The sequence below is a fragment of the Glossina fuscipes genome, unplaced genomic scaffold (assembly GCF_014805625.2).
Source record: "Glossina fuscipes isolate IAEA_lab_2018 unplaced genomic scaffold, Yale_Gfus_2 1, whole genome shotgun sequence".
Taxonomy (NCBI): Eukaryota; Metazoa; Arthropoda; class Insecta; order Diptera; family Glossinidae; genus Glossina; species Glossina fuscipes.
Genome location: NW_023998415.1, coordinates 46,599,738 through 46,623,626, shown reverse-complemented (window position 1 = coordinate 46,623,626; position 23,889 = coordinate 46,599,738). Strand labels below are relative to the sequence as shown.

General features: G+C 33.6%; 1 protein-coding gene across 11 annotated transcripts in view; it reads right to left on the bottom strand.

Annotated features, from left to right (window-relative positions):
- Positions 1-23,889, bottom strand: part of LOC119645162 — a 106,205-nt gene that overhangs the window by 9,374 nt on the left and 72,942 nt on the right. For 6 of the 11 annotated variants that reach the window (XM_038045129.1, XM_038045133.1, XM_038045131.1 and 3 more), the window contains exons 4-11: positions 5,302-5,322; positions 4,010-5,148; positions 2,570-2,922; positions 2,282-2,481; positions 2,026-2,203; positions 1,895-1,903; positions 1,529-1,582; positions 82-682 (exon numbers count right to left, since the gene is read on the bottom strand). In XM_038045129.1, the coding sequence (XP_037901057.1) occupies positions 82-682; positions 1,529-1,582; positions 1,895-1,903; positions 2,026-2,203; positions 2,282-2,481; positions 2,570-2,922; positions 4,010-5,148; positions 5,302-5,322 (2,555 nt within the window). The remainder of the gene's footprint in view (positions 1-81; positions 683-1,528; positions 1,583-1,894; positions 1,904-2,025; positions 2,204-2,281; positions 2,482-2,569; positions 2,923-4,009; positions 5,149-5,301; positions 5,323-23,889) is intronic. The other 5 variants (XM_038045132.1, XM_038045140.1, XM_038045134.1 and 2 more) reach the window with 4 other exon arrangements.

The following is a 23,889-nucleotide window of genomic DNA, read 5'->3' as shown; positions in this document are numbered from 1 at the left end:
AGAGAGAGAGAGAGAGAGAGAGAGAGAGAGAGAGAGAGAGAGAGATCGGGAAATAGATCATGTTTTCATACATAAACTTACCCAAATCGATTTTCGTTTTATTAGCTGAATTATCGAGCAATTCATGTTGTGGCACTGCAGCATCCAATTCATCCTTAACGGGATTCTTACGTTCCACGGTGGCAGTCTTAACGCCCTCACCATCCGGCGACAAATCCGATATTTCGGTATCGGATAATTCAGTCTCCAGTTTTTGAAACAAAGGCTTCGGTGGTGCTCTACGCATCATTTGCGGCGTTAGCTTAAGTGTGGCACTGTCATAAGGTAGACTAATCGCATAACCAGCTTTACGTTGTGTCTCTTGCAACTCGTGTTCCAATATAATGACACGATCCTTTAACTTTTTCACTAAAGCATTATATTCGGTATCTTTTTCTTGCAGCAATTGCTGATAAAATTCTTCACGATGGCACATATCGACTTCACGTTGCTGATATTCGCGTACTAAACGTTTCGCTTTATTATATTTCTTATCCAAAGCCATATACTGAGCCTGGGATTGTTGCAACATATTCTGCAGATTGGCAGCCTCTTTCTTAATATTACCTAATTCGCGTTCACTCTGACGTAAACGTTCACTGAGCAATTCATTTTCATTACCAGTCGTCTCCAATTTGACTAGCTGTATAAGAACGATATATTAAAAAACGACATATTACGTACATACAATTTATGAAAAAAATCAAATACAAATAACGTTGAATGCATAATAACAGGGAAAGAGCACAAATTACTATATAAATATATAGTTTTTCACGATGATTTCTATGAACTGTGCACACTGTACAAAGAATATATCTAATAGGATATATTTTAATCAGATTTAAGATTCTGAATCGATGTATCAATGTCTCTTTCTATTTGAAATATGCAAACTAGCAAAGCAACTTAGATGAAAAGTTGAAGTTTGATGCATAGATACGTTCTGAAATCGAATTGATCCGAAAAGTGGTTTTCAAACACGTATCTTTTTATAACAAATAAATATCGGTGTATATAGCTTTTTAATAAAACTTTTACGATCTTTAATAGTTACCGAGTATCCTTGAAGAATATTATTCTACATCGACCATAATGAATAAGAAAAAATGTTTGAAGCCCAATGTATCGGAAATTTGCTTCTTGAAGCTTATGAATGAAAAAATGTAGACTTTTGATTAACATATCATTAACTTATATAACATCGACGAAGAACTTTAATTTTCGTTACAATTATTAAATCCATCTATTGCGTTATTTCGTTTTATTTAATTTGATGTTTCGCTATTTCATCAAATTCAGATCAATCTATAGTTGGCAAGGATTAGTTCACTTCAAGTGATCAAAAGATACATTGACCTCGGGATTCGTGGATCTTTAACAATTCATATGAATTAAATAGAACAAGTTTGAGTACTTCCTCCTCCTCCTTCTCCTCGATGTCACTCACTCCAAAATCTAAAAATGTCTGAAAATCATATTCACCCACCTTTCGCTTAAGATTTTCTATAATGTCTTCTTTCAAAAGGCAGTTGATTTCGCTCTTAAAGTAAAAAAAAAAAAAAAAAAAAAAAAAAAAAATAAATGAAAAAAATTGAAATTTAATAATTAAAATATAAAATAAAATGACTTGGATAGTAAATAAAAACAAATGAAACGATGGTTTTTTAAATAATTTGTTCACTAACAAAAAATGTTTTTAAACTTAACTAAATTATTTTCTAAATTATTTTTTTAAATTTTTCGTAATTTTTGAAAATTAAAATTCGAATAAAAAATTATATATAAAATATAATAATATTTATGGATCTTCTTTTTCTTTTTCTGTTTTTTTTTTTTTTCTTTTTACAATTACCGCTTTATGCTGTATATTCCGATCCGAGAAGCGCGCATTAAATTTGACAAAAAAAAAAAAAAAAAAAAAAGATGTGAAAAGTTCGCTTGACCGTGACAATTTTAAATAAATCCTTTCTTTTATAGGCTTACCTCTTGTAGTAGTCTCTTAAGAGACTCTACCTCTTGTGAATGCGTCGCTTCGACCTCCATGGGATGTTCGACTTGCACAGGACTGGTGGGTCCCTCGCAAACGCTTGAATTGGCCGAAACCGGCTGGGTTGAGTCCTCTGAATAGTCAAGGGTACGTCTAAGGTATTCTTCTTGTTGTCTAAAATAATTAAACAAAATATAAATGAATTGAAATTAATTAATTATTTAGGCTTGAGTATCAATGGAAACAGTTTACCTTTTCAGCCTTTCTTCCTTTTCTCGATCTGCTTGTAGGCTGAGTCGTATTAATTGAGCCACTTCGCTATTCTCGGGATCGCGTTCACGACCTATTTGAAATTTGACTAGACCAGATGTGTTGCGCAATACTGAAGCTGCGTACGCTTGAGTGACACCCACTAAACTTTTACCATCGACTTCGATAATTTGATCATTAACCTGAGCAAATTTTTAAGTTTTAATCAGAGTCTTTTACACCGGGATAGGCTAAAACTTCATATCTTAAAACTTAGAAATTTCAACTCACTTGTATGCGACCGTCACGAGCAGCTGCACCGTTATCGGTTATAGTTTTCACGAATATGCCTAATTTCTCGAGACCGGCATCGGCACCGACACCCATACCAATAATACTAAGACCTAAACCTTCGGGCCCCTTCATCAGTTCGACAGGGAAAACGTGCATTTTTTCGACACGTTTTTCCAGCTCATACTCTGCGGAAGCAGCCACCGGGTCAACGTCTTCATTGCGACGATCATAGTCTGTTACAGAAAACGTGGAATAAACTTGAATAGGTCCCGAACTAAAACGCACTTTGGGATTTTTCTTAATAGGTATAGGAGGATAAGAGAGCTCGTCGTCGTCAAAATCTAAAAGACCTTCAAGAAAAAAGATAAAATAAACAAAAAAATTATTTATATTATCATATATACAACAATGGAATTCGATCGCCTATTTTATTACCTATGGATTATCTATACTCTACACTACTTTTTGTATATTAACTTTGTGTGATTGTATGCAGTCTCGACAAGGACTTAAGATGGACCCACCTTTTATTATATCTACTGTTGTTCGTTCGTCTGCCCGATGTCTGGTCCCGTGCGTTTTTGTGTTCAACCTAAAGGTTGTAATTTTTCAGCTATTTTGACAAAATTTGGTACATCAATGTGTCTTGACCCAGAGACGGGTCCTATTAAAATGCATTGTATCGGATATATAAATCGTTATTGTGAAAGAAATAATTTTGTGATTTTCGAAATTGCCCGTAACATACTAAATTGATGGAAAAGTTTGGATCATATGATGATCCGGTTTTTGCGACTCCTTCCTCTCTCAGGGAATTTTAGCCTTTACACGGTAAAGATAGCTAATTTTGTAGTATTTGCTTATGAAAATTAATCCAATGTAGAAATTTGGCATAAAAATGGACTTTACCAAATTCGGACCAAATGTGTCTATGCTTTGGGACTTCAACTCAGATAAGATTATGCATGAAAAATAATCATTTATATGACAATAAAATGCAATTTTTAGCTTTTATGATGAAAATAAGTCAAGGATAATACGATCTATGTCAAGAATATTAATTTTACTAAATTTCGATCCGATCAGTTCGCGTTTGGCGTCCCCTTCTCTTATAAAGGCTTTCATCAAAAGTATGCTTTTACTTGGAAATAATGTGCGTGTCACCAAAATATTGGAAAAATTGTCCTAATTGTAGGGTATTGAAGTGCCGATCTTGCCTGATCGTGTTTTTGGGGGCCGATAATGACAATTTGCCAATTCGACTTGTGCAATTAATTTAAAAGTCCACAAGCAATTTATCAACTGTTTACGTTCTTTTCTGTTATTCGTCGATAAATCTACATGTACATATATATATATATACGTGTACATATATATGTAGAGAAAGTCGACACATGAATATGTTGGTAGCAATTTTATGATTTGTTATTGGATTACCTGGTACTTCCATCCAAAAATTGCCATCTTCAAAATAATGCACACCGCCCTCCACGTACACTTCTTTACTGCGTATGGGCGGATATTCGGGTATATAATATTGAGACTCATCTAATTCTGTGGCTGTGGTTGTTGTTGTATTTAAAGAATTCTGATCATTTTCCGCTAACGAATATGTTGAATTGTGTTTACTCGATATAATGCTATCGTCAATAGTTGTTGTTTGATTTAGAGTCACATCCGATTGGGTCGATTCAACAGATACTAAAGACTCATGTAGTGATTCGTTGGCGATACTATTATTACCATTCGGTTGTTGTATACTGTTTGGGCCGGAATCTTGAAGGAAAGATCGATTCAATAATGACTCTTGCTGATCTTGCTTGATAGGGGAGCGTGACTGTAACTGATCGTTACTGCCTGAGGCTGATATATAAATCGTTGTACTGTCATTGACTTCGTCATAAGTAGTCTCGATTTTTGATGCAGTTGTCACGACCACTACATCGCTTGTCACAGTATCACGACGAGGTATATCCTTATACTCTGTATTTGTTTGCAAGATTAACAAATTCTCTAAACTACGCTTGGGTGCTTCTAGAACATCGCGCAACCATTCTGGCTCATCGTCATCATGACGTGTATGGTCTAATTGAATATTATTGTTAGTGAAGGTAAACGTTGTATTTAAGCATTCACTAGCAGCACTTATACCGACAACATCAACATCTTCAATATCTTTGTCATCATCATCATCATTATCATCATCGTCATCATCATCATCATTATCCGCATTGTTGTCGTTGTAAAAGTTGGACAATTTGTTTGTCACCAGTGCTACACCTGCATCTAAATTTCGCTCATTTTCACCGCTAACTTGACTTTCGGTGCTATCGTTACTAAATTCATTAACAGATTTATTATTGTTCAGGTTATTTAAATCTATTGATTGATGTTGCTGCTGTTGTTGTGCAGGCGGCGAGGGTGTCTGTGGTGTTGTTTCCTCAATGAGATTTTTAATGCAAGTTGGCGAAGTGGCTGTTGCAACCACAGCAGCTACAGCTACTCCTACATTGGGTGCTGCTGACAGTATTTGCTCAACTTCTTTTGCTTGCTCATCTGACAGAAGCGATTGTTGTCTGCGTTTGATGAGAGAAAATGACAAAAAACAAAATTCATTTTTGCACGTTTTATCAAAGCAAATTAGATTTGAACGAAGAGAAAGCAGATAAATAAATTTATAAGAGCAATAAGGAAAAAAGAAATGAAAAATATAAGGAAACAACACAAACCTTATTTTGCTTTCCAAAATTCTACAACAAAAGACGCAAGACACAGTCAATTCAAGTGTTGTTGACGATACAATGATACGTGTGATGAAAATTATTGAATAACAACAGCAAGCATAATAATTGTAACAATATATGTATATATATATATATATATATATATATGTACATACGGGTGAAGTAGGCAATTAGGTAAGACAGTTATAAAAATACAATAATAACACACATACACAGTTACAGGCATAAGATGTTAATTTAAAGTTGTCAGGCAAAAATTAGGAAAAAAAAAACAAAACAAAACAATTAAATAAATAAACAACAAAATTTAATTTAATTACATTAAAGTAAAATTTTATTAAATATACCAATCAAATATATATGAAGAGACAAAAAAAAAAAAATGTTTAAAGGCACAAATAAGGCTAATTAATTAACTCATTTGCCTAACTATATAAGTAAACTCGAAGACGAAATTATTTTGCTTAACCTTTACATCCTACGTTACACACGTAAGACAAGGGTGTATTAAGCTTGTGCGAATGTATGTATGCAATATCTGGAAGGGCCTTAGCATAGATCCGGAATCATTTTCTGAATCTAACGCGTTAGCTTGTCTGTCACTCTGTCCGGTTTTTAAACCTTCACGCTACAATTCTTGAGATATTTTGATGAACGTGTCTTGGCCCGAACGCAAATGAACGCTTTTGAAAATGGTTCAGGTCGGACCATTTTTTCGATCTTCCTTTCCCATATAAAGACTTATTTCGAAAAATCTTTTTATCAATAACCGTAAGATGGTTTAGAGTATTTACGGGTTGGGGTGGTCGTGGCCCGCTATAATGTTTTTACTTGTTTTATTTGTTTTTTTTTTTTTTTTTTTTTTTTTTGCATGTACTTAATGCGTAACGATTTCTATAATCCAATGCTGGCAAGGTAATATTTTTGTCATCAATTTTTGCAAAATGCCTAAGTTATGAGATAACCGAGAGGGAAAATAATTTTTATTTAATTGTTAATATTTGTTCTTTTAAAACTTTCACTGATCCATGAATGGGCTAGAGACGGCAAACTTTTGCAATTAGATGATCGTAAGGTACGAAGGGTTCTATTTTAAACTATTATTGAATTTATTCCTTTTGTCAACATAGCTTCTTAACTTCTATTAAATATATTAAGAAGAACATAGTCTGGTAGCAAGAATTAAAATTAAATAACGAAAAAAAAAAGTAATAAATTTTTTTAAATATCTCGTGACTGGGAGATATTAGCTTTCGTTTCGGACTCCGACTGTGCCAAGTGATATATGTTTGCAAAAAGGTGCGATAATGAGAAGACTTTTTTTTTTTCCTCCTTTTTCTTTTTTTTTGCAATTTGTTGTTGTGCCCTACTCATACCCAATTAAATCAAATGATATCGTAGAATTAAGTTGCTGTAGAATCTAGACAACAACTGCGTTTTTTTAATTTTAATTTTATGAAGAAAAGAGAAAAGGAATAGCAATTTCAGTGAGAAGCCATCGCAAAGTCGTAGTTACCAAATGCTTACGATTCTCTCACCCATGCACACTAAGCGCCACTGGCAATATTTTCACAATTTTTGATTTAGCAACAGACAGTAGGCGGGTAGTAAAGAAGGAGTTTATTAACTTGTAAGGATTTTATATTTTTCATTTATATTACGAAAACACTTTACACTTTATTAACTTTTAGCAAACTACAAGTAACGACATTTATTGCTTAACGATTTAACATTTTTTATTTGCTTATCATTTTTCAAGTAATGAAAAACAATTGATTTTTCAAATGTTATCAATTAAATAGATACAAAGAACATATTTCGATGATGTTTTCTAGTATTTTTTTTTTTTTTTTTTTCTTGCTCTGCTTATGGAGATTGCATTGTGAAATTTTCAATGATAAAAACCTTTCCTTTTTTTTTTTTTAACGCATAAATCGGCCAATTGTGTGTATGGGTATCGTATATTTGCTGTATGTATGTATTCATCTAAAGCAGGTGCTTTTTGAATATAATTTGTATATGGTGTGCTCTCTCAATTATTGCCATCGGGCATTACAGTTAACCATTATGCATTTGTTTGGATTAATAGTGGGTAATAACGACTAAAGCACCATCAGGTTTATTGCCACATTAATGCGACTACAAACAAAATGTCCTAGACATTAGAACGATTGTATATCTAAAAAAAAATAGGTATTAATTAGCGAAAGTAGATACGTTACGTTGCGGTATCAATGGAAGTGCAAATTTCAGATTTAAAATTATTAGTGATATTCGAAAATTCCTTAATTAAAAATTATTGTTGGATTTCTACAATTTATTTTTTAACAGGCATAAACGCTGAAAGTCGATTGCGACAATATCCAATTCGAATAATGAAATCGACTTTCGAACTTCTGTAGCACATAGTAGACTAACATATAGATGCCATGCCCATATCGTTTTCGCTAAGTGCTTTAAATCGCATACGAGATTTCGTGCCATCGACAATTCGACCGTTCATTTACCAGTTCCATCGATTTTAGTGACTCTACTTTTATTGCACACAACAACATTGCCACAAGGCAAAAATTCAAAGTTCATGTTTCGATCATCGCTCACTATGATAAGTGTTACGACAACCGACTTGCCTGTCGAAAATGACGACGTGTCGGTTGTTCATTGATTTTAAAAGAGTACAAAAAATATTGTCTGCATGCACCGTTAGGCTACCGTTAAATACTCTGCACCGTACTAAGCCTATTCACGTAAAGTAAAGCGTCACGTAGAAAATGGTCGAAAAGGTGATCCGATGCGAATCATTTTCAACAGCATTCGTCTTTGCGCCAAAATAGATCGGTGTGCCGCATTTCATCAAAATATCTAAAAAAGGTTACAAGGTGCAGCTTAAACAAATGTAAATAAGGCGGACAGAAATACACTTAGATTCACTTTTTTCGTAAATCTCGAAAGAATGTTTTAAGAAAAATGGTTTGAATCAAATGCAGCAGCAGCTTGGGAAAACGGCCTCGAACGATTAGAAAAGCTTTGAAATTGAAGCGTTTTATAGCACTTTTGACGAATAAAATCGAATTTTGTAAAAACGCAAACTTACCAAGTCCCAGGACTTATTGACCGACATATTGAGAGAGTTCGAAACGAAATCGTTTCACTTCCACACTCTATTAAAAGCTAGAGATTGATTATCAAAATCACGCACAATCTAACCGCGACCTTGCGAAGCTCTCTCAGCAACCATAATACAATAGTTGCGCTTTAAACGAATCGGTATTACGTTCGCGATGTTAGCTAGATTACTGAGTTTTCCTGATAATCGTGTTTCGATTGTCGAATTTTATTAAATATTAGTCTGGCCGAAAGAGTCAATATGAAATAATCTTAATGACAATTTCTATAAAATTTTCATCCCGCGTGTGACTAAGAAGTTTTGGAAAAGAAAACAGAAATGAGATCCGCTCAAAACTAAACCATAAAATAATTGATCAAAGAACTGATCTATGTTGATCCAGACATATCGTTACTCATCTTATTCATACTAAACTATTAAACTAAGTATTGTTCCAAGTGCTAAGTAAATTTTCACAAAATTTTCATGTTTTTGAAGGTTTCAAAAGGCTTCGCACAAGCAAAAATATACAAGTGCAGTAATCCACCCTATAACGCGGTAGATTGGTTCCGCGTTGTAGGAAAACGCGTTATAGGAGTATACCTGTATAACGTTTTATTAAAATCAAACTAAACTAAGAACAATGTATGTGGGAAAGCCCCGCGTTATACGGGGGATTGAAATCGTGTAATATGAAAACGCGTTATAAGGGTACCGCGTTATAGTTCGGATTACTGTATTCTTATTAAAAGTTGCACGATTGCCGGATGCTAAAGTCTAGGTAGCTCTTATCAAAGACTTTCACTTAAATTGAGATTAATTTCTTTTGCGTTAGTGCTTTCTAAAGATAATCAATGTTTATGGAGTTATGTAACAACTTTTACAAAATATATGGCTTCAGACAGAGGTGGGTAATTTTTTTTTTTTTTTTTTTTTTTTTTTTCAATCAACAGGCATACATCAATTTTAATATCATGAGGGAGATGAAAATAGATTGAATGGATTTTACGAAAGGACACAAATTATTATTACTATCATGTAATAAAATGAATCCAATGAACATAGGTATTACTCAGACTTCAATAAGATGCGTTCCTGATTTATTATTACATCATATAATTATGATATAATTCGCTTGTAGCTTGTATTCGAAGATTTGCTTTTAAAATTTTCATCCATTATTTATAGATCTGATTTTGCTCTTTCTACGTTACATTGACGGGGATGGAACGTTTCGCAACGATAAGTTGATCCGATCAAATCAAGAATGCGGAGAAAGGTTTCTCGATTTAGAGAAGCATCAGACGTCACAGGTATTGCTTTTTCAGCCAACTAATTTTTGATAAGTAAATTTGGTGGTTGTAAATTTATCAGCTCATATGTTCAATTTGGCTGTCTTGTAGAGAATTCTTCAAATAAATCGTTTCGCGTCATTTCGTATATATGCTAATTGCCTCCCACCGTTCATTTTTTCATAATGTTTGCAGCAGCGAATAGGAAGCTTTAGAGACGCTATAATGTCGATATATTCTTGATCAGCGTGAAATTCTGAATCGATTAGGGAATGTCTGAGCCTGTGCCGTCTGTGTGTATGTCAGTGAAACTCGCTTGATCGCAAAAATGAAAATGTCGAGTTGGAATTCGTTAGAAACAATAAAAGTTTCTGTACGCAGGTTGGATTTGAAAATGGATCAAATTGGGCAGAGCGCACGCCCGCAATAAAGCGTAAGCTAAACCAAAGTTTCGTGAGTTATTCCTCATTACTCAGTTTGTGCATTTGTCAATAAATATTTCAAGGTCCAATTACCGTGCGGCATAAGTGCGGCAACAAAAAAAATCTCATAAACATATTTCGCATTTGAGAGCTGTTGAGAGCAGTTGAGCCGATAGTGAGGGCAGATACAATCCGTTCGCTACGTTTTCGTGTGCGAGCAAATTGAATTATTTGAAACTTTAAAGGTAGCAGTCGCGTCCCGATGACATCACTTGCCCGTCTGTTGGCCATACCTGATTTTAAAAGTGGTCCTACGATTTTGTCAAAAAAATATTATCGCCGCAGATAATGCGGATGTTTATCTGTTGATGCGTTTTTCGGTGCAGCAAACTTTTAAAATGTAATTTAAAGCATCGTCTTGTTGCACTAATTTGCGTTATATCAATTATCGAAATGTACTTTGCGTATCTAATAGGCGCGCTACTAAATACCCGGAATTTCTTTTTTATTCTCTTTAATGAAAATTTGAAAATAGGTTTTGTTAAAACTATTCTCCGAATATGTGAATACCATGACAATACCATGACGTGTTCTTCGATCGAAACCATTCAGCCAAACAATTTTACACTTCACTTTACAGTCATCGGGCATCGGAACAAGTGAAAATGCGAACCTGGCAGAAGGTGTAAAAAATGAAAGTTTAGACAAATGTGTCCACTACATGTGCCGTTTGGATTACCCTAGGTATTAAACGCTTTAAACCTAAGTTGCGCACCTAGCATTTTAGTTTCACTTTCCGTGATAAGCAATGAGCAATGGGTAGAATTTGACGTTATTGCGATTCCTTGCTTTCTTAACTAATCCTTGCAGCAGATTTTTCTATTCGATTTCGTTCACACACATATCAACTCTGACTTATGTCGTTACGATACGATCTCCTTCATCGATATGGTTTGTTACAAATGATGTGAAACTTTCAAAAACCCAATGAAAAGGACTTTCATGTTTTTGTGTAATCATATTTATCTATAATTACGATGCTGTAAAAATATTCGCTGCGTCACTATGTCTCCCACAAGCCAATATTAACCAACAATCCCTGTAAATCAATTACAAATTGTTACTGTTTAACAACATAAATCAATAACAAGAAAAAAAAAAAAAAAAAAAAAAAAAAAGAACAAAAAGGAATTTATATCTATAAAGTGAATAACAAAAACAAAACCAACAACGGCAACGAGAGCCCTAGCCACAGAAACTTTAATCGAAATACCCAACATATCAACATATAGTGCAACCACATAACATTAATTCACCCATAAGCCGCAACATATACGCACACATGTACACGCACATTTTATACCTTATTTTGTTACCAATTAAACTAAATAACAAAAATGTTTATTAGAGAAAAGCAAAAAGCAAAAAACGAACAAATACCTTTGACACATCATCAACAGAATTTAAACAAAACAAATCAAAAAATATTATAGTCGGGAACAAGTCCGATAGCTAAATATGCTTCATCCCATTGCCTGTTACCTTCTTTCAATATAAAATACAACATTTGTATTGGCAGCAGGTCCAAAACATGAATTTACGGAGCCAGAACTAATATTCTTGTCACAGATGTAATTATTACTAAGCTATTTTTGCTATAAAGTACCAAAAATTACACTCTTTTGACATATAAAGGTTTACTTCTCTAAAGAAGCCTTCTCAGCGGACGAGAGTTCAAAAAAATTCACGCAGTTCACGTATTCAGTTTTATATTACGGTACTATTATGTACCAAAGATTAAACAATTCTACCATAGAACGGCTTAGGCTTAGCTTTCGTAGGAGCACTTATCTGGTAAGTGGATCTGAAATCTTAACCTATCAAATTTTTTCATTCAGCAACTTCTTTAAAAATAGGGCATCTTATGGAGAACGATCGTAAAATTGGTTCGATGCAATCCATCTTGAGTAGGACTCAGCGCTAGTCGAAAGCACATCAGTTTGTAAAAAATTATTACGCAAAAAAATGCATGGGCAGACATTCGGCGAACGGAGAGACAAACTTAAATCGATTCAGAAAATAATTATGATTTGAACGGTACAATAAAAAGTAGGTCTATATCAAGCCCTTCTGGCTGTTACGTACATTCTAGCAAACTTAAGATACACTACATTGCTCGTGATATTGCATACAAGTACTATTATCATGTTCATAATATTCTTTGTTGTTGTTATTATAAATTTTTTTTTTTTTTTTTTTTTTGGGAAATTGGAAAAAAGACGAAAGAAGAAGCCTTAGCGTATAGGTGTTGAGGTGCACTATAGCCTCACAATTGTCGATAGATTTATTCTATTGTAGACTTTTAAATCACTGCATGATTGCGTGAAGTGCAAATATTGGCCATTAGCGTGAAAATGAGATCATATAGCCGCGAAATGCCGAGATAAACCCCAGTATTTTCTTTGGGTCATAACGCTGGTGTTTTAACGAATGCAAAGCTCATCTCCAAATATCGGGCAACTTTGTATGACACGACAAGTTATCGTACTCTATCGGGAGCTGCAGGCTGAATACATTCGTTCGTGCAAGCACTTTACCTAAGCACTCTACCTAAGCAGATGATTTTTAAAAGTTATTCTAAAACCGTCAAAAGAGTTACGGTTGCAAAAAGCAATATACTCTCATGCGAAGAGGACTTGGCCTGCAATGGAGATAGGAAGAGAACTCGAAGATCAATGCATTTTCATAGACTAAAGATGAGAACAACTATGAACATTCTCCCCTTGTCATTGCAATTTCACTGTCACCGCAATCTGAAAAATGCGCACAAAGGTTTTCTCAGACGTTGCCAGGAAGCATTCGAATCAACGACGATTCGAATATCTTTTTTACATTGACTCTTCGGTAAATTCATTAAATAATTCGAATGAATTTTCACTATCTATCTATACTCTTAATATAGATTAATTGACTCAGCGAATTCGTCTCCATTAGTATGTACGTATGACGTAAATACGCAGACGAAACCAAATAATCCTAAAGAGTAACACAATTAATAAGTACATGTCCGAAAGGGAAATGCATTAAGGAAAAGACTTTAGACAATAAATTTCTTATTTTCGATATGTTATCAATTTGATGGGAATCCAAGGCTTGTATTACTGGGTTTTTCAACTAAGCGTAAGAGGAATGAAAAGTAAGTGCTCAAGACTAGAGCATGTTTAGAGGTCGAGATAGTCGAGGATTCAAAAGCGGAAGAGATAGCTATCGAGGATGACATTTTTAGATAAATTGTACAACGTTAATCAAGTATACGTGTATAGAGGAGAACGTCAACAACATATTTAAAAAAAAAAAAAAAAAACTGCAATTGCGAAAACATACGTAGAGTAAGAAGCTTGATAACGCGTGGGAAAAATTATAATGAAATTAATTGAAAATACTTTTTACTCAATTTTTTAAAGAAATCTATGAACTGATAAATAATTGCTTTATTTTTATGGAACCAAAATGAAAGACTTTAAGACCAAATTGTGCTTACTGAAGGGAGAGGAGAGATGGACAGAAGTAGACTTACAGAGGTTTCATTTAAAAATCTGGCATACAACTAACTCCTCGTTGCATAAAGCATAAAAAATGATTTATGCGCCACTCAGTCAATACTCTCAGGTTATTAAAACATGTGCAGATGAAAAGTTTTCCTAGTTATTTGTGTAAAGGTTTAACATAACCGAGTTGAGCGCAAACGACGGTTTATGCGTTACTTTGAATGCTTGGGATAATGGATAGACGCACTCCGAAGACTAAGAGTCTTTGAAGCAAAGTGAACATTCTAACCCTAATATAACCCATGATATGACATATATACAGCTTTGGCGATTTGAATTAAAATCTATTCAAATATTTAAAAAAAAAAAATCAAACTGAAAAAGAAATTCGAAAGCGTTTAAGCGATTCGATGACTGTACGTTACCATTAGTAACAGCAACAATTTACTATAATACATAACTACATATATATATATATAGGTAACAAAATGTTTTACATATCGACTAAAAGCCCGCTCCAAACGTGAAGAAACAATAAATGTGTGGGAGTTGTGTGAGAATTCGATAACAAAACATTTTTTTACTCTATTTGCTAGGGTTGTTTACACAAATTCATGCATACGCACATGCACACACTCACACATGCACACACACACATACATATATATATATATATATATATATATACTTAGCAAATTAAAGGGCAATACTTACACATACGCACATGTACATCAAGAGAGAAAAACGACAGAGAGCACGTGAGTAAATATAGCAACAAAGAAAAATCCAAACAAAGAATTGTGCCACAGAAACAGAAAGAAAAGAACAGAGCAAAGCTCTTAAAAGAACAACACTTGAACATGCATGCATACATGGACACAAACACATAAATACACACACACACACACACACACACACACACACACACACACACATCCGTACACATACATATTTTATGCATATTCACCAACAACAACATCTACATCGTAGATGAAAACACGCGTTATGTATAACAATTATTGTACAGTGCCACAATAACAAGGTCAATTGTTATAATTTAGTCTTACATTTTTAATTAATTTACACGTTAGCCCGTAATTCACGCATTCACGAACATACGCACGCACATGCATAAACTTAATGCACGTACACTGGCACTTGCACTCTTGCTCGCACTCTCACTCCCATTCACACTCGCTCCAACATACACAAAAAATTGAAAAGGAAAGTAAAACTTTCTATGCAAACAATCGAAGAGAGAAATAAACTAACTAACTAACACACACACACACACACACACACAGACACAGACACAATGTCTAATATGCGCTCTTGTAATTATAAAATGAGATTTCGTTTTAATGGATTTTCTTCTGTTGCCATTTTTCTTTTTTTCCTCAAGATTTTTTTTTTTTGTTTTTTTTTTTTCGTAACATTTAAAAACATTGAACACACAAGTGGAATGAATCTCACTCAATTCAAGAAAGAGCGTAAAACTGGACTAGGAAAGAGCGCAAATGAAAAATTGCTCAAGAGAAACAGAACAAAGACCAAAAAAGGACAATAAAAGAGAATATGAAAGAGATTTACACGTTGCAATAGATGTGAGTGAGTGATGAGTGAGTTATTTGTTAAAATAAATGAACCGATTAGACAAAAAGATAAAAATAAAAATAAAAACAAAAAATAGAACAAAGAATCCTTTAATAGCAATTTTATCAGTCAAGGTAATCTTTGACGCCTAATCATTAATTAAATGAAAATTTCTTCTGCAGCTAAAACGGAACTCGTTTTGAAATACGAAATGAAGATATTATCCAAAGATTGCAGTGTTAACGATCGTTTTCGAAATTTCCTATTAATTCATTTAATGTTTAATAGAATAATGACCTACCACCGCAACATCAACTATGTTACTCGAAATTCATTTCCAATAACTTGATTAAATTATTAATCAAATCTCAAGCAGAAAAATGCTACGCTTTTTAATAAATTCAATTATTAGCCATTATTATACCCATCACTGTAAGCTGGGGGTGTACTCATTTTTTTCCTTTTCCCCATTGTACGTAACACCCCAATGGAAGTTTCATAGACCCTATTGTATATATATATATTCCTGATCAACGTGAAATTCCGAGTTGATTTAGCCATGTCCGTCCGTCTGTGTGCCTGTGTGGTGTTTGTCTTTGACACTCACTTGATCGCATAAAAGAAGATATCGACTTCAAATTTGGTAAAAATGTTAAAAGTTTTTGCACGCAGTTTGGTGTTGAAAATGAGCCAAATCAGTTCGAGCAGAGGCCCGCAGTGGAGCATAAACTAAACGCAAGTCCGCCTTTCCTAACAAAAATTTGTGGTCTTTTGTTCGTTACTTAGAAATCATAAAAGTTCGAAAGCAGAAATTCGACTGACCATCGACTTTATGAAACACTCTACTCTTGAGGTCCAAAAAATTGAAATAATCGACCCTGCCCACGCAAAGTTACGAGTAATTGAACTTTATTTTTTTTTGAGGTTTTATGCTTATTCTAAAGTCCGAACTTCGTAGAGTGGCGCCCCAGAGGAGAATTGCGATTCATTTATGCGATTTGAATTTAGAAATATTACAAGATAGATTATCATTACTAGGAAAGCCTTACACAGGCGTAACGAAGTTAAATGAGAAGAAGTCAACATGCAAACAAAATGACCAAAATATATATGATTTTATTCGTAAATAAAAGTTTTCACAGTCATGCATACAAAAATTCTGTTTAAAAAGTTTTTCTTAGTAACTTAGTTACTTAGTTTGTTGAGTGAATACGGATAAAGCAACAATAATAATAGCGAATATGATGACGAATAATATAGTATAGAAGAGGAACTTCTTTAGTGCCCTTAAAAGAAACAATCAAATCAAAAGATTTATATAAAGCAGTAAAAAGTATGCTACAATGATTTCTCTTGTTTACTGTCAACGTGCTTCAGCTGTGACAAGGATTTCAACTAGGCAAAGGCCAGAAAATAATACGATTCTCTTTAAATTATTGCGTATTATGAACTATCGTCGTACAATTCGCTAAGAACGGTTATGCACAGCAAAGCTTAAGGAAATGAATAAAATTATGACATGAGATAGCGCCATGAACGCTGTCCATTATTAGAAGGATCAAAAGGATAATCTCTCTTAAAAAAACATAAATAGTTTTGATATTAATATCACAACATTTTTATGCGAGCTGGTGAATGTTTCCAATCATCCTGTAACGGATGATTTAAATGAGCTTAACATCCCCGGAGCACATGGTGAAATTCAACCGATATTTCAGATCACAACGACATTCGAAATTACACGGAAACTTCGGAAACGATGCATTTCGAAATGGTGAGCGAGAGTCGTCCTATAAACGCCCATACAAATCGTATAGCATTCGTACAAGTAGCCGAGTAGACAACGAATCGCGACAAATGATTCTATGGTCGCGGCTTCGAATCTCAAATGCGATAGAGTTTTGCAATAGAGAGATATCCTCTCTATCCGTGCTTTGTAAAGCTATTTACAATAAACAAACTAAAAACCCGCTATACACGGGTCCAATTCTTCTTGTGTCGCCAACCACACTTTGATTAAAATTGACATATGGCCACAGTCAAAGTGAAGGCTCGATCGTTAAACGTTACGGTAAGAACATTTATCGCTCGGGCGTACAACTCGCTTCTTGGGCTGCCCCACCATACCCTATCCCTCTTTCCGCACTTTCTCCTTACCTATCACTGCATTTGCATACATATATATGCATACAGAGGACATAACTGAGTGAACGTTCATGAAAGACCATACATGATGTATATGAGACCTTAATTTTCGATTTACTACTAGTGTTTGAGAGCTCGTTTGGAAATTTTTGAAGGGATTAGAAATCTGATAACGAACTTCTAGCGAACACATCTTATTACAGAGGTATTTTCCTACGCAATGCAACTCGATGCGATTTAGAAAAAAAAAAAAAAAAAAATGTCTTTCGGGTATATATATACCCGCCCAAGTTAACTTGAATATTTTATGAGCATAAGATTTAATAATCGTGCGATAAGATTCGGAGCTTCTTAAATTTTTGCTTAAAGAAACGAGAGACGTTTTTCAGTTTACAGCTTACGGAGAGCTTGTTATATTAATTTTTGCGACAAGGCCAGTGCCAGCACTATACATCCACATACTCTTACAGACGGACATATCGATTCGAAATTTGACAGTAAACAATCGACCATCAATTTATGTACTTTATAGAGTATCGGAAGCTTCATGAGTTTCACAAGCATGAGTGTGCATGAGCGTACCGCAATCCAAACCACAGTGATGGCTATAAAACTATGTAAAATATTTAAAAAAAAAAAGAAAAGAAAACCAATATTACTGAAACTGAATAGTATTTATATGTTATTGCACGAATCTTAAATAATTGTAATTGTGTTCAAATCTGGCTTTCTAAGAATAATTTTCTACCCCATCCCTATATGATAGGTAACTGTAAAATATCTACTTTTTCTCGAATATGGTCCGTTTAAGCCAAAAGTGTACATATATCGATCTAGTTCTAATGAGCTAGGAAGGGAAGAATTAAAAGAAGAAGAAGAAGAAGAAGAAGAAGAAGAAAAAGGAGAAGAAGAGCTAAGTAAGTAAAGCTAGATGTTTCGAGATCGTTTCAGTTAAGCGACTATCTCAAATTCTTTCATTTACGAAATTGTTAGAACGCACGCAACAATGATATGATAATCAATTATAATTTGTATGTATATTAGATTTCAAATATAATACAATGTACAATGTAAAATGATAATTATTTTCAGTTAGTATTCATTGGTGTAGCATCGATTAACATTATATATTTGTTTAGTGTATGCTTGTGCCTGCATTATGCACATATGTACATAATGATAAGAGAATGATTGATATTTATGGCGGAAATGGCTTTTAATCCGTAAATGCTCCAGCATTGTTAATAACATAAAAACTAATCTAGAGTAAAATTTTAAAAATAAGTTGATTTTTAATCTGACAGTTAATGAAATATATTTTATATAAAAAGATAACAACAACAACAAAAAAAAAAAAAAAAAAAGGTGAAAAAATTGAAAAAAAGTCAAAGCACTTTGAAGTCATTAAAACAAGACCAAACGTTACAATTACATAAAGTTGTTAACGCAATTGTTCGGGATATCCTACGTGCAATTGTTTGCACCCGTTTGCATACAAACTTACATTGAAATATGCAATTGGACCTTACCGTATGGGGGTGGGCGTGCATGACTGTGTGTGTATGTATGTATGTATGTTTATTTATGCATAAACCACACAGAATTTATTATCATTTACACACAAAAATTTTAATATTCACATTATTGCGATATATACAAAAATTGCACACATTCACGAATATATATATATATATATATATATATATATATGTATCATTCTCGTACATCACATGTGAAATGTAAATGCTATTCAAAAACTGAATTTAAATTGCTGTAAAACATCAACATTATCATAACATGAGATAACAACAACAACAGCAACAACAATAACATAGCATTACAAACAGAGTAACAATACGAAGGAACGGGAAAATGGCACCAAAAAACATAATGAATAGACGTATGAATTTATGTGCATATGTGAATGCACTTTTGCGCTCGCATTGCAAACACACGCACCATTCTACGTTGTACGTATACACTTTCACATCAATATAACAAAAAAAAAAAAAAAACATAAAAACAATTTTTCCTGGCACACAAAACACATTATAAAGTATTTCAGTGTCATCCTTGAATTGTACATATATGTATAATATATAGATGTGTATGCGTGTGTTTGGGAGTGCATTTTAATTCATATGATAACAAATATCTGCGCTGTATGTTGATGCAAATACATTTCTTTTCTTCCCAGTTCCCATTTCTCTCCTCTCTTTCGGTATTTCCCTTTGTTTTTCAACAATTATTTTGTATTCTTCTTCTATCTTCCTCTTCCTATTCTTATTCTTATTCTTTTTCCTCTTCTTAATAAAAAAAATCATCTTTGAAAGTATAAATTTGTGTTTGCTGTCAGTTCTTAATTTACATTTGATGTTTGTTGATTATTATTGTTATGCTTAAGAATTATTTCCTCATATTTTTCTCTCCCTCTCTCTATTATTTCTCATTTTGCATTTTGCATTTCACACAATCATCCAGGCAGAGGACTAAAGCAAAAATTAAAATATGAATTAATAAATATCTACAATAAATAATTGCATGAAATTTATATTTTTTGCATAAAAACAAAAAATTACATGTGTATGTATGTGACTTGAATTCATAAAATTTCCTATACATATTTAGCCTGAATAGATCGAATCTTGTACACCAAAAGTAACACAATATTCCTCTTCAAGCCTGAAATTATGCAAACACGAACACTTATAACTTGTACAAGTGTTAGCTGCGTTTTACTTTTTTTTTACGATATGAGTTTCGAGCTACAGACAAAGAAAAAGCAACAACAATTTCAATCAAAATGAACGCAAGATTCTTGAAATTTAGATTAAAAAGTAGATTAACAGTCCATTGGTCAGAAGCGCTTGCAACACTAGTCGAGTAATTATTATACATCGCAATAGTAGTGATACTATAGACGAGCCCTATACAATATTTTTTGCTTCACATTTGATTAACATTCATAGCTAATTTGTGGAATATATAGGTTGCACAAGCATCCAATTATAAGAAGAAATCATAAGCTTATCTAAGCAACAGTTAAGTAACGTCTTTGAAAAAGTCCTTAATTGATCAGAAAATAAGGAGAGAAAATTTATTCACTTAATGTTCATTGCTTTCAAAAACTTGAAGAACACTGATCATCATTGACGTCGCCGCAATCGTTCCTATCATTTACACTCTCTCACAAGTTGTACTCATTTTTTTCCCCGCAACTTCTTAGGCAGCTCCAAATGACGGTTAAATCATATTTCTGCGGGTGGTTACGATTTGTTGGAAACTGAGAATACCTACGGGTGTATTAGCAATATTTGCAAACGCTTCCGTATAACCGTGCAGTTGTCGTTTTCACTATATTTCTCTATTGTCATCGTTGCTTCTCTGAATCGGTATAATCTAAAGCAGGCCTAAATATTTGAAAAAGTTATCAGTTTAGCAGCAAAATGCAAGAGTTTTGTACGAGCGTTGTAACAAGCGTTGTGATCTCTATTAACCATTAGCCTTTCATTCAGTTGCGTCAGATCGCGTTATAATGCACTGCTCATAGTTTAAACTATGGAGGAACGAGATATGACAAATTTTATCAGAGCCTCCGCGATACATCTACTTTCCAAAAATATTACAATGCGGCAACGTATACCCTTAGAATTGTGAAAAAGACTTGATTGAAGTAAAAAAAAAAAAAGAAGAACAATTTTTCATATTTTTTCTTTTTCATGGCGAAAAAACGTTTGTAGGACATGTTTGCAGCTTGCAAGGTTACGCAACGCATACACATTCAATCAATCGATGCTTTTGTCTGTCCGTCCGTTCGTGGTGAATGTTTTCCCAGTCGCGAGAATTAAGATATCCGTTTAAAATTTGGCAAAAAAGTTGGAAGTTTTGACGCGCATGTTAGTATTGAAAATGGGTTCAATCGGTCAAACGACACGCTTACAACACAATGTAAACTGAGAACACATTACAAAAAAATTATTTTTTTTTTTAGTCATTATCCATGGACTGTAGAAGATATTGCAACATAACATATGTAAAATATGCAAAAATAAAAACAAGTTTGCCACGTGTACCTATAACTATATGGTAGAGAAATTCCTTTTTTTTTATGTTAAAGGTGGCCAGCATTAATTAAAGAATGTATCCGTAGTCATTAAAATATCAGACGAGAGGCAAGTCCAAGTCCTACAACAGCCTTACTCATCGCCGTCATTTTTAGTTATCGAATAATACAAACAGTTGTCAGTTTGCCGCTGTTCGTTCTCGACAATCGCTCTGATAACACCAATCGTAAGTTGCCTCTATTACTTGAGACGGTGAGGACATGCGGACTGCATTTAGCAAACATTTTTTAACCCTAAAATTACGTCTGCGGACGATCGATATCGATGGAGAAATTTTAAAGTTTATGAAAGCGCTCATCATCAAATTTCCATTGATGCGAGGTCAAAAAATTAAAAAAAAACTTTTTTTTTTCTATTTATTGAATATTCTACTGTTTACATCCATCACCGAAGGATGAGAGGTACAATCATTTTGTGAAATCGATTGTAACAGTCCAGAACATCCAGCTTCAGAATATATTTTTGATTAGTGTCGAATTCAAAACTGATTAAAGCATGTCCGTCTGTCCTTCTGTGTTAAACATTTCCCTGGTCGGAGTAACAAAAGTATTTGCCTGAAATTTGAGAAAAACAATTTGAAAATTCTGCAGTGTAGCAGGTTGATATTAAAATTGAGCCATATCGGCCAAAGACCAGGGCCACAGTGAGTGTTAGTCAACTGAGATCATCTCTGCTTTCAAAAATAAAAGAGATTTGATTCTTTGCTCGTTGCTTATGAACCAGAACAGATATATCGACAAAAATTTCTATTTCTATTCTATGGGCGATCCGAAAGCACCTATACAAAAAAGAAAAAAATTTAACCACGCCTACTTCACGTTATGGAATATTAAAATTTCGCTCTTCGGATACCTTATAAAGTTTACACATCACTGATTAGTATCAAGCGTTGTAAAAATATTTGTTAGTCCATCCATCAGTCTCTCTCTCTCTCTCTCTCTGTCTCCCTTTGTCTCTCTGTCTCTCTGTCTCTCTATCTCTCACTCTCTGTCTCTCTATCTATCTATCTATCTATCTCTCTCTCTCTCCGTCTCTCTCTCTATCTATCCACTAATTGCTATGGTAAGCGTACACGTGGTCCAAAAATGAAGATATAATTGCTTCAGGCACACGATACAAGTTTTCTGTTTGATTTAACAGAAATAGAAAGCATCAGCCACTCCCGCCCAGCATTATTAACAAAGAAGAAAGAGAAAAAAAATGTTTTTTTTTTCTTTAAAATGGCGTTGATGGGTATAACAGATTCGGTTGCAGCCGTATATAGTTTTTTTGCTGCTCTAAATTCATTTCAATTTAAAGCAAACTTTTAGAGCAAAACTATAGATTTTATCTGTTTGTTGTAAAGTTATCTTTTCCCCTTTCTATCTGAAAGTTTCTAGACCTAATATGATGATATGTTTATTTTTTAAATTTTATTACCGCAAATTTTGCCTATGGTTTACGATAATTTTTTATGAAAAACTTTACAATATTATCTTTATTCGTTTTCATTGATCGATGAGTATATATAAAAGAACCAGTAGGTAAATTCTATTATTATATATATATCTTTTATACCCATCGCCTTAATCCTAAGCATAAGGAAAATAGATGGATTTTCATACTCTATAAGGTTGGATGGGCGCGGTCTATTTTTAAGATAAAAATGAGAGTTTATAGGGTGTATGTGTTGCACTTTATGAGTAAATTTATCGGCTGTACTTTATGAGTGATGAGCAAAAAAATATCCTTAAAGATCACTAAATTCTTTTGCTTTCAAGCTGAAGACGTCAAGTTTTACCCAGAAGTGCAAAAATCTCGAACTATGCCAAAATATAATATAGCATAAGATTATTAAGTGTTTGAGTGTAACCATTAATAGGAATAAATTACATCAAAGGGAACCGTGTAAAAATTTAAAGTGATAATGATTCTGATCGGTTTAGTCATCAAAAAATTATTGTTCATTTAAGATGTTTAACCGCCTATGGCGAAACTATTGCATAAGATATGTGGGCGATAGAACTTTTTCCCAGACAATTGTTTAATGAAATTTTGCATTGAATTTAGCATCCTTCGAAAACTTTTAAAGCCATGGATAAAGTAACACTAAAACATCAAAGTTTTCATCTTTAATTAAAGTCTATTGGGGATATTTAGATAAGCACACGAGTTTGTTTTTACTCATATTCAACGAAAATTAACAAGAACATAACAAAAGCATTATGCAAGCAGTGCGGCAGCAAACAGTCATAAAACCCTAAAGTGTTTAAAAATCAACTTTTCTTTAATTAAAACCATTTTAAGAATTATTCGCTTTTCTTCTTCCACCCATCCAACCCAATCCAATCCAATCCAATCCAA